General features: G+C 37.5%; 2 protein-coding genes across 2 annotated transcripts; both read right to left on the reverse strand.

Moving 5' to 3' along the window:
- Positions 1-1893: 1893 nt before the first annotated feature.
- LOC105801206 (uncharacterized) lies at positions 1894-4948 on the reverse strand. The gene is made up of 8 exons (XM_012632538.1): positions 4743-4948; positions 4483-4685; positions 3704-3804; positions 3533-3619; positions 3251-3439; positions 3131-3175; positions 2690-2930; positions 1894-2150 (listed from the first exon to the last, which is right to left on the reverse strand). Exons 1-8 carry the CDS (start codon positions 4946-4948, stop codon positions 1894-1896), a joined length of 1329 nt encoding a protein of 442 aa, XP_012487992.1.
- Positions 4949-8688: 3740 nt separating this feature from the next.
- LOC105804517 (probable 2-oxoglutarate-dependent dioxygenase AOP1) lies at positions 8689-10106 on the reverse strand. The gene is made up of 3 exons (XM_012637169.2): positions 9657-10106; positions 9255-9579; positions 8689-9176 (listed from the first exon to the last, which is right to left on the reverse strand). The coding sequence occupies exons 1-3, from the start codon at positions 10022-10024 to the stop codon at positions 8925-8927; spliced, it is 945 nt and encodes a 314-aa protein (XP_012492623.1). The 5' UTR covers positions 10025-10106; the 3' UTR covers positions 8689-8924.
- Between the last annotated feature and the right edge of the window lie 818 nt (positions 10107-10924).

The following is a 10924-nucleotide window of genomic DNA, read 5'->3' on the forward strand; positions in this document are numbered from 1 at the left end:
GTAAACAAGGCATATAGTATCAAATCAGTGGGACATCATCAGGCTTAATCATATCAGTCATACAATCATCTTAGTCAATTAGGGGTCTAGGTAGACTTACCGACCATACAATAGGTTCATAGTCGACTTGGGCGACCCGTGCAACCTTATTAGTCAAATACTGAAAATGGGCCTACAAGCCCATGATGTTCGCCCGTGTGGCCCACATGACTCAATTTGGCCTTGGCCTCGTGATCCATTTTAATGTAACCCATACTAGTTAATTATTCGTATGTGTTTCTACTATTTACTCATATGATCCTTAAAAGTTGTCTACTTGAGTCACTATTACTAAATTCTTTGTATCTTAAGTTACAGAATTCCGAATTCAAATCCGTAAATTTTCCCTGAAGCCAAACTCACATATTTTCTTACCATAAAATTTTCAAAATTATTGGTTTAGCCAACAAGTATAGTTTATTCTTTAAATTTTCCCCTATTCTACTGTTTGATAGTTTCGACCTTTCTGCACTAAAAATTAATAATCTTCTCGTACAGAATTCGGATGATGTTCTAGTTTGTTTCTCTTGAAAGTAGACTCATTCAAGATTTGAAACATATAAATTCTAACCCATAATTATTTTTATAAAATTTTTAATAATTTTCAAAATTCAGGATAGGGGATTTCAAAATCATTCTGACCCTGTCTCACTAAAATTCAAATATCTCATAATATGAAATTCTTTTACATACTTCGTTTTTTCTATGAGAAACTAGACTCAAATATATTTAATCCCATATTTTTTCATCCTCTAATTCGATTTTCAAAATTTATGGTGATTTTTCAAATTTAGCCTATTGCTGTTGTCCAAACAATAAGCAATTTTGGCTTTTCACCGAATCCCTTATTTTTGTGTTTCGGATACACACCTGGTCTTGTTTGACGCTAAAACTGTCCCCGACCACTCCAAAACCTATAACTAAACAAATAACACCATAATAGTTTTACCTCACGATTAATCAAAATCCTGAAACCAAAATGCTTACTCATAAAACGATGAACCCTTACCGCGAAAACTTCAAATTGGTACGTTTACAAAAATCACGATGAGAGCCTTAATCCTCGTAAAATGCTACTGCCAACAGCCCGGAATTAGACTATTGAACACACAATAATCTCTTAAAATGATACCCAACAACTTACTGAACTTGTACAAGTGCTGCTTAACGCTACGAAATTAAGAAGAAAGAATGGTTTAGGGGGAACAAGGGAATTTCGGCTGTAGAGGAAAGAAAAGAAAAGATAATCGAGTAAGAAGCAAAGAAGAAAAAAATTCGGTAGAGACGGGGGATAGAAAATGTTAGAAAGATGGAGAGAAAAATGACTCTCTTTTTTTCGAAAAAGGAAAAAGTGATCAGATTTTGGATATTCTCCCCCATAATCCCCTAATTCACTCCTACAATCGCTCCTTCACTTCCCACTACACATCCACCACTCAGAAACCCAGTTCAGCACAACTCTTGCCGAAATTAGGAGAAAAAATGCAACCTTTGTCGTCCCAAAGATTCGAACTCATGACCTCCCTCGCACCAACACTCCACTTATCCATAAGACCAGTAGACCCATTCTGTTAATTCTTTGCCAACTGTTACTTAAAAGTCTACTGACCAAATATAGGGCTTATTCATAAAAATACCAGAATTTGCCCAAGTCCTGGCTTGAACTTGGGACCTCCCAAACACTCTTAGAACACACAACCACTAAAGCTGACAGATGTTTGTGTCACACATTCATAATACCCAAAATTAAAATTTTTGGGCGTTACAATTCTACCCCTAAAGAAAATTTCATCCTCGAAATTTACCTGATCAGAACAGATGAGGACATTACTGACACACCGCATCCTCAGGGTCTCATGTGGCCTCCTTTGTGTTTTGATTACTCCATAGAACCTTTACCAGTGGAATGGATTTCCTTTTCAGAACCATAACGTCGCGATCTAGAATCTGAACTGGCTCCTCCTCAAAGGTCAGATTTGGCCTAACCTCGATCTCTTCAACAAGAATAATATACCAGGGATCAGAGAAGTAGCGCCTCAACATAGAGATGTGGAACACGTCGTGAATCTGATTCAATTCTGGAGGTAACTCCAACTGGTAGGCAACTGGTCCTACACGTTTCAGTATACGGTAAGGCCCAATAAACCTAAGGCTTAACTTACACTTACGACCAAACCCCTATACGTTCTTCCATGGCGAGACCTTGAGAAAAATGAAATATCCCATAAAATACTCATTCTTTCGAAGCTTTAGATTAACGTGGGACTTCTGCCTATCAAATGTCACTTTCAATCGGTCCCGAATCAGTCTAACTTTATCCTCAGTATCAGAAACTAGTTCAGGGCCCAGAACACACCGCTCGCCCAACTCAGTTCAACGCCTCGTAAGGTGTCATTTGAATGCTAGACTTATAGTTGTTTTTATAAGCAAACTCTGCTAGCGGCAAGTAATCCTCCTAATTTCCTCGAAAATCAATCACACAACTTCTCAACATAACCTCCAGTATCTAAATCATCCTCTTTGACTGACCGTCAGTCTGAGGATGGAACGCAGTACTGAAGTCCAACCTTGTATCCAGAGCTTCATGTAACTTCCTCTAAAATCAGGACACAAAATGAGGATTCGTATCAGAGGTGATTGAAATCAGTACTCCATGCAGTTTTTATCTCAGAAATATAAAGCTTCGCCAGCTTGTGCAAAGAATAATCAGTACGAACTGGTATAGAGTGGGCGGACTTGGTCAATCGATCCACGATGACCCATATTGAATCTTCGTTAGTGGGTGTTAGAGGCAACCCATTAACAAAATCCATAGTTACGCACTCCCATTTCCAGAGAGGAATCTTAACCAGCTGCAGCAAACTCGAAGGTAACTGATGCTTAGCCTCATCCTGCTGGCAAGTCAGATATTTGCCCACAAAATAAGTAACCTCACGTTTCAACCCTACTACCAATATAACTCACGGAGGTCTCGGTACATTTTATTTCCGCCAGGATGCATAGCATAAGAGCAACTATGCGCCTCTCGCGGTATAGACTGTCTCAATTCAATATCTTTCGGTGCACAGATTCTCTCACGAAAATAGAGTACCCCTTCGCTATTCAGTCCAAAATCCTCGGTATTCCCACTCTCATCCTGTCAAAAATGAAGTCCCAATGACTCATCATCTTTCTGCTTACCCCTAATCTGTTCTATCCACATCGATTTAACTTGTAAATCAGCCAACAGACTACCATCATCAAATAAACTTAAGCGAACAAATATCGCCCTCAAATCAATCATAGCCCTATAGCTCAGTGCATCAACCTCCACATTGGCCTTACCAAGGTGGTACTTATTGGTGTAGTCATAATCTTTAAGTAGCTCAATCCTTCTGCGCTGCCTAAAATTAAACTCCTTCTGAGTGAGGAGATACTTGAGGCTCTTATGATTAATGTAGATAATACACTTCTCACCATACAAATAATGCCTCCAGATTTTCAGTGCGAATACCACAGCGTCCAACTCCAAGTCATGCGTCAGATAATTCGCCTCATGGGTCTTAAGCAGAGGAGATGCATAGGCTACCACCTTACCATCCTGCATCAACACACATCCCAAACCGACATGTGATACAGTAAAATAAACAATAAACTCATTTCCAGGCTCCGACTATATCAGAACAGGGGCATCAGTTAGTATAGTCTTAAGCTTCTCAAAGCTTTCTTGTTGTGCATCAATCCAGTTAAACGGCACACCCTTACGTAGCAACTTAGTCAAGGGTGCTGCAATCAATGAAAAACCCTCTACAAATCATCAATAGTATCCCGCCAGTCCTAGAAAATTACAGATCTCAGACATGTTCTTAGGTTGCTTTCATTCCAACACGGCCTCAATCTTTCAAGAATCAACTTGAATCCCCTCAGACGAAACTACACGACCAAGAAATGTCTCCTCATGCAGCCAGAACTCGCACTTACTAAACTTAGCATAGAGTTGTTTTTCCCTCAAAATTTGAAGAACGACTCAAAGGTGCTCATCATGCTCGTCCTCAGCCCTCGAGTAAACCAGTATGTCGTTGATGAATTCCACCACAAATCGATCCAGATAAGGCTGAAACACTCGATTCATTAAATCTATAAAAGTTTCCAGTGCATTAGTTAGTCCGAATGGCATCACTAAGAACTCATAGTGACCATAACGAGTCCTAAACACTGTCTTACGAATATCAGCCTCCTTAAAGCTTAATTGATGATATCCAGATCGAAGGTCAATCATAGAGAAAACTGAAACTCCTCAAAACTGGTCAAACCGATCATCTATCCTCAGTAGGGGGTACTTATTCTTAATGGTCAATTTATTCAATTGCTTGTAGTCGATATACATATGCATGCATCCATCCTTTTTCTTTACAAATAGAACCGGTGCTCCTCACGGAGACACACTAGGGCATATGAACCCACGATCTAAAAGCTCTTGAATCTGAGCCTGAAGCTCCACAAGCTCCTTCAGTGCCATTCTATAGGGAGCGATGGACACCGGAGCTGTACCAGGAAGGAGCTCTATCCCAAACTCCACTTCACGATTCAGAGGTAAACTCGATAGCTCATCAGGAAAGACGCCCGAAACATCCTTTACCGTTCTAATATCCTTAACTGTAGAGTTCCTAAAATCTCAAACACTTACATAGGCCAAGAATGCCTCACATCCCTTACTAACCAACTTTTCCACCACCAGTGCAAAGATCACATTAGACAAGTAGTTCCGACGTTCTCCGATCATGACTACCTCTATATCCTCCTCAATGATTTTTGCCTTCTCAACCAAGGCAGAAAGATCTCGCTCCCTCTGCGGGGCTATCAGAACTCTCAAATTATCTCTAAATCCATCCTCAAAGTAGACACATTGCTTATACTCAAATGCCACCATACCTCGCGCATAGCGGCTCAGTCTCAGAAACTCGACCGTGTACTCAACCACTGATCGATCCCCTTGTGTAAGTTTTAGAAACTCCCTTCTATGTGCATCCACAAAACTAGCTCTGTCATATTTACCCTAGAAGGTGGCCTTAAAGAACTCTCAGGTTAGACGTTCGGGCTGAGTGCCCTCCTTAATAGTCAGGCACCACTAAAGAGCCTTACCCCGCAGCAGCGAGACTACACCCTTTAATTTCTGCTTAGGGGTGCAATCTAGATCACCATGATCCTCTCCGTGGCCTCAATCCAGTACTCGGCCACACTAGGGCCGACCCCAGTGACACCCCTGAAGAGCTCAATCCATTGGACCGAAGTTGTTTCGTAACTGACCCTCGACCCCCAAATCCAGTATTAGGCCCAGCGACTCTCTCCAAAATCCTTAGCATAGCCTAAGACAATGCATCGACTCCAGCCATGCAATCTTGAGACCCAATCTCAGTAGCAGGCTACACTAGCGTCTCACTCGTATCTAAATTTGGCTGATTACCAAATGATGAAGTCTCAGCTCGAGCACCTCTACGGCCTCTACCACGGCCTCTTATACCTCGTCCGTGAGTACCTTTGGTTCTCATTGTCTAATTACATTTTATCAGTATTAACAATTTTATGCATCAGTTTATAGTTCCAGTATTTATTAACAGATATTTTATGAAAAAAGTATCAGAAGTGTAAAGTTTGTTTCATACATCTCAGTGTCAATCAATGTCTATCAGTTTTACTACAGTCTCAATATACACTATTTTAAGTGTTTTCAATATAGTCTATTTATAGTAATCTCAGTATATACTACCTATAGCAGTTTCAGGATATACTATCAAAGAAAGTTTTAGTTTCAGTTTAAACAATTCACAGTTTTAGAAAACTAACTGGATCGGCGCCGGAGACTCGGTGTACCACACTTTCATTAAAAATATTTAGAAATCAGTTGTCAGAAATCACGTCCTAAAAACCCACATCCACAATCGAATTTTGTAACCTGGCTCTGATACTACTAAATGTAACACCACAAACCCGGCCTAGACGTTATAGCCGAATATGACGATGTCACAGGGTAGTGCTTTTCGAAAAATATGTCGTCAATAGATTCCCTTTTCTATTTTACCATTTTTTTCATTATGTTATGTTAATTTCAAATTGTGTCGTTCGTTTCCAAAACATTATTCATTTACAAATCGTTATTCAATTTCAAAATGTTTTTTATTGCAGAACCTTTTAAACAGTTTGCGTATTCGTGGTATTTTTGATAAAACATTAATTTCATTTGAAAACCATAGTTTTGCCTAACACTAGTAGATTTAAATCATAAAACCATATAAAATTGAAATTAAACCAAAATCCGTAAAGGCCATAATTACAACAAAATACTCCCAAATAAAAGTAAAATCATAAATAGGTGATAAACAGTGTAAAAAAAGTCGTGTAGCCACCACTGAGTCCACCGCTGCACCGATTCGCCTAAATCTAGGGATTACCTGTACAGATTAAACAAAAGGTGTGAGTTTATGTAAACTCAGTGCGTAATCCCCATACAAATGAACAGACAGTAAACAAATAATTACAGTCTAGGCTTAAGTCTGTTTCAGTATCAGTATCAGTCTAGTTTGGGCCTAAGCCCATCTCAGTACAAAAGCAGTCATGCTGTAGGGCCTTAGCCCATCACAGTATCAGTAGCAGTAACAGATATACAATCGCAAAAATCCTACCCATCCAGCCTGTACACATCTCCGTCCAACCCTACATTTCATGTGGGGATATAAACAACCCACCCATCCCTACACTCCAAATAGTACCGAATGCGGTACTAGACAGTAGTTTGCAGCTGAGCTGCCAGTAAATTAGGCTCGAGGCCTTTAAACAGGGCATGTAAACAGGGCATACAGTATCAAATCAGTGAGACATCATCAGGTTTAATCATATCAGTCATAAAGCCATTTCAGTCAATTAGGGGTCTAGGTAAACTTACCGACCCTACAGTAGGCTCACAGTCAACTTGGGCGACCCGTGCAACATTATCAGTCAAACAGTGAAAATGGGCCTACAAGCCCATGATGTTCACCCGTGTGGCCCACATGACCCAAATTGGCCTTGTCCTCGTGATCAATTTTAATGTAACCCGTGCTAGTTAATTATTCATATGTGTTTCCACTATTTACTCATATGATCCTTCAAAGCTGTCTACTTGAGTCACTATTACTAAATTATTTGTATCTCAAGCTACAGAATTTCGAATTAAGATCTGCAAATTTTTTCTGAAACCAAACTCACATATCTTTTTACCATAAAATTTTTAGAATTATTGGTTTATCTAATAAGTACAATTTATTTTTTAAAATTTCCCTTGTTCTGCTATCTAACAGTTTTGACCTTTTTGCACTAAAATTAATTATCTTCTCGTACATCATTTTACTAATGTTCTTGTTTGTTTCTCTTGAAATTAGACTATTTCAAGATTTTAAAATATAAATTCTAACCCATAATTATTTTTATACAATTTTAATAATTTTCCAAAGTCAAGATAAAGGATTCCAAAATCATTCTGACCCTATCTCACTAAATATCAAATATCTCATAATATGAAATTCTTTTGCTTACTTCATTTCTTCTATGAGAAACTAGATTCAAATATCTTTAATTCCATATTTTTTCATCCTCTAATTCAATTTCCACAATTTATGGTGATTTTTAAAATTTAGCCTACTGTTGTTGTCCAAACAGCAAACAATTTCAGCTTTTCGCTGAATCCTTTATTTTTGTGTTTTGAGTACACACCTTGTTTTGTTTGATGCTAAAATAATCCCTGAGCACTCCAAAACCTATAATTGAACAAATAACATCATAATCAGTCTTACCTCGCGATTAGTCAAAATCCCGAAACCAAAATACTTACTCATAAAACGATGAACACTTACCGCAAAAACTTCAAATCTGTAGGTTTACGAAAATTACAAGGAGAGCCTTAATCCTCACGAAATGTTGCTGCCAACACCCCGAAATTAGACTATTGAACACAATATAATTTCTTAAAATGATACCTAACAACTTACTGAATTTGCACAAGGGCTGCTTAGCGCTACGAAATCAAGAGGAAAGAATAGTTTAGAGGGAACAAGGGAATTTCAGCAGTAGAACAAAGAAAAGAAAAGATAATTGAGTAAGAAGCAAATAAGAAAAAAAATCGGTAAAGATGGGGGAGAGAAAAACGACTTTTTTTTCGAAAAAATACAACCTTTACTGTCTCTAAGATTTGAACCCATGATCTCCCTCACACCAACACCTTACTTATCCACCAAACCAGCAAACCCATTCTATTAATTATTTGTCAACTTTTACTTAAAAGTCTACTGACCAAAGATAGGGCTTATTCATAAAAATACCAAAATTTGCTCAAGTCCTGGCTTAAACTTGGGACCTCCCAAACACTCTCAGAACACATAACTACTAAAGCTAATAGATGTTGGTGTCGCACATTCACAATACCTAAAATTAAAATTTTGGGGCGTTACAGATTGAGAAGTAAAACTTATATAAATTGTAATATTTGAAATATGAAAAGTAAGACCAAAAAAGTATTACTTCATTTTGCCAATTGAGTCTTAGTTTTGATTTGTATTGGTATTGTTGTTAGTACATGAGGACGTTAAATTCGAGTGCGCTGAAGCACATTATTTTCCTATTTATGAGCCGAGAAAAAAGTTATGAATAATTTTAAGTATTATATAAAAATATATATCAGTTTATTTTTATTCTTGAAAAGAAAAAACACACTTGAAATATGTAATTTGTCGTTACCATCGTTACCACTTTTACAACCCTTTTAGCACACAGTTGATTTGGGCAACTTCAATGTTGAGTTGGAATAGCCTTTATTATATTACATACAGAGAGACCACGAATTATTTATTTTATATAAAATTATTTATGCCCAAATCTTAAACACTGCAGTAAGCTTTAAGAGCAGATTTACCACGTCCTTGAACAATCTGGGGGGAGAAAGTTTTCAAAAATTCTTCCAGGTCAAAGGGTTTGAAGCGCATCGGATTTTTGTCATCAACAAGCTCTTTCGGAACCTTTACTAGGTACCCTCCTCTTGGCCTTGCAAACAATCCGATGCTATACCTAGCCTCGTTTCCCTCCATCAGTACGCGGTGATAACAAGAAGACAGTCGACCATTCAACCATATCTGCAACAGTACAAAATTTACTTTCAATCTACCTTGAGCTTTCGTTTAAGTCGATCTATTTATATACAAGTGACTTACGCTGAAGGATTCTCCAAGCATGACTACGAAAGAGTTGGGTAAAGGAATTAAATTCATCCATTCGCCATTTTTGTTTTGGATCTCCAATCCTTGAACCTCATTTAATTGAGACAAAAGAGTCAATATAGTATTATCACAGTGCGGAGGTATCCCAAGGGTCGGCTCGCTGGTGTTTGGCCTTCCGTATTTCATTGCCCTCAGGTGATTATTTGTTGAGTCCGAAAGTTCATCCATGTATTTCTCAAGGCCAAAACTCTCCAAAATCATCCTCAAAATTGTCTTCTCTAATCCTAATGCTAGCTGAGTGAAAGATGCCAGAGTTTTACTGCCAAATACAGAGTAGATAATCAATAAAAGTGTAGTAGTTTAGCTAAAGGGTTTTTTGCAAGTTAGTGGAAGTACCTGAAGTTTATGTTTCCTTGAGGCCACAAAGTGGTTGTGAGGCATTGTTCAATGTTTTCAGCAATATGTGCATCATCAGTGGAGATGCTGTCATACAATCTTGATTGAGACCCATGATAGGCACGAAGGGGTTTGTCGGAAACACAAAGCTGTTTTGTTTGGAAAGGCAAGTCAAATAGCTGTTTCAAGGCCCCTAAAACTGGCTGCCGAAGCTCCAGGAGTTGGTCAAACGAGGCCACAAAACAGCCGTACTCCTCCAATGCTTCCCGGACTTGGAACTTCAACAAATCCCATTCAGGGCTGCTCGGTTTCAGGTTCTGGTTTGAGAAATCTATGACCGGCACCTTAGCCCCAGTTCTTGAGCTCATATCTGTCTTCTTTTTTTCTGATGTAAAGAAAATAATAATCGAAATATCGGAAACTGTGTGTGCTTTGATTTTTTGTATTTCGCGTCTACACAATGCACGACTTTATACATGAGTGGCACCTTTGTTATTACCCACTTGCAAATCAAAATGAATGGTTAAAATAATAATGGAATCGCTACAATTGCAATTTTCTATTCAGAAATTATAGTTTAATATTATAATAAAATTGTAATTTCATCCTTCGAAAAGAATTTATAATCCGATCTTAGCTTCTTCCTGTTTCTACGCAGTTAAAAAGTTTACTATAATTATTATAATTTTATATAGCGAGACCCACATGTCCTAAAATAAAAAAGTTAAGAATACAATCATTTTATATAGCGTGTCCCTCGTGTTCTACAAAATCAAATAGAAAAATACAATCATGAGATCAAATATATAAAACAAATCAAGTCTTCAATATATAATATTTATTTCCATGCTTTAATTATACTCTTAATTTCTATATTTTCATACATTTAAAATTCAATCACTCAATTTTAATTCTAAAAATTTAAGCATTCTGCACTTTTAATTTAAAATTTGAAATCTATTTTTATGACAACATTAAATGAATCTCGTTCAATTAAATTATGTGATATTTTTTTAAAAAGTAAATTTGCTCATGTCCCCAAATACTTAAAAATCCAAATAAGTAAATAAATTCACCTTCAAGCCGAAAGTGAAAGTCAATAGGTTTTTTTTTCTCTCTTTGTATGTGTTTAAGTTTTATTTTTCTATGCATAGATCAGCCATGTAAACAATTTTATTCCAAGTCGCCTTAAATTGGTCACGCAAGCACTTTCTTTTTTTAAATCTCACATAATCGGAATTTCCTTTGATAGTATTACCATTTGAACT

This window comes from Gossypium raimondii, chromosome 11, assembly GCF_025698545.1.
Source record: "Gossypium raimondii isolate GPD5lz chromosome 11, ASM2569854v1, whole genome shotgun sequence".
Classification (NCBI taxonomy): Eukaryota; Viridiplantae; Streptophyta; class Magnoliopsida; order Malvales; family Malvaceae; genus Gossypium; species Gossypium raimondii.

Excerpts from the sequence above, each read along its gene's own strand:
- LOC105801206 (XM_012632538.1), bottom strand. The coding sequence starts at position 4,948 with ATGGTGGCATTTGAGTATAAGCAATGTGTCTACTTTGAGGATGGATTT. Across the intron at positions 4,686-4,742 it reads TTTGCACTGGTGGTGGAAAA|GAACTCTACAGTTAAGGATA; the intron begins GTTGGTTAGTAA and ends TTGAGATTTTAG. Across the intron at positions 3,805-4,482 it reads GATTCAAGAGCTTTTAGATC|CACCCTTGACTAAGTTGCTA; the intron begins GTGGGTTCATAT and ends CATTGATTGCAG.
- LOC105804517 (XM_012637169.2), bottom strand. The coding sequence starts at position 10,024 with ATGAGCTCAAGAACTGGGGCTAAGGTGCCGGTCATAGATTTCTCAAAC. Across the intron at positions 9,580-9,656 it reads CAAGGAAACATAAACTTCAG|TAAAACTCTGGCATCTTTCA; the intron begins GTACTTCCACTA and ends TGTATTTGGCAG. Across the intron at positions 9,177-9,254 it reads TGCTTGGAGAATCCTTCAGC|ATATGGTTGAATGGTCGACT; the intron begins GTAAGTCACTTG and ends GTACTGTTGCAG.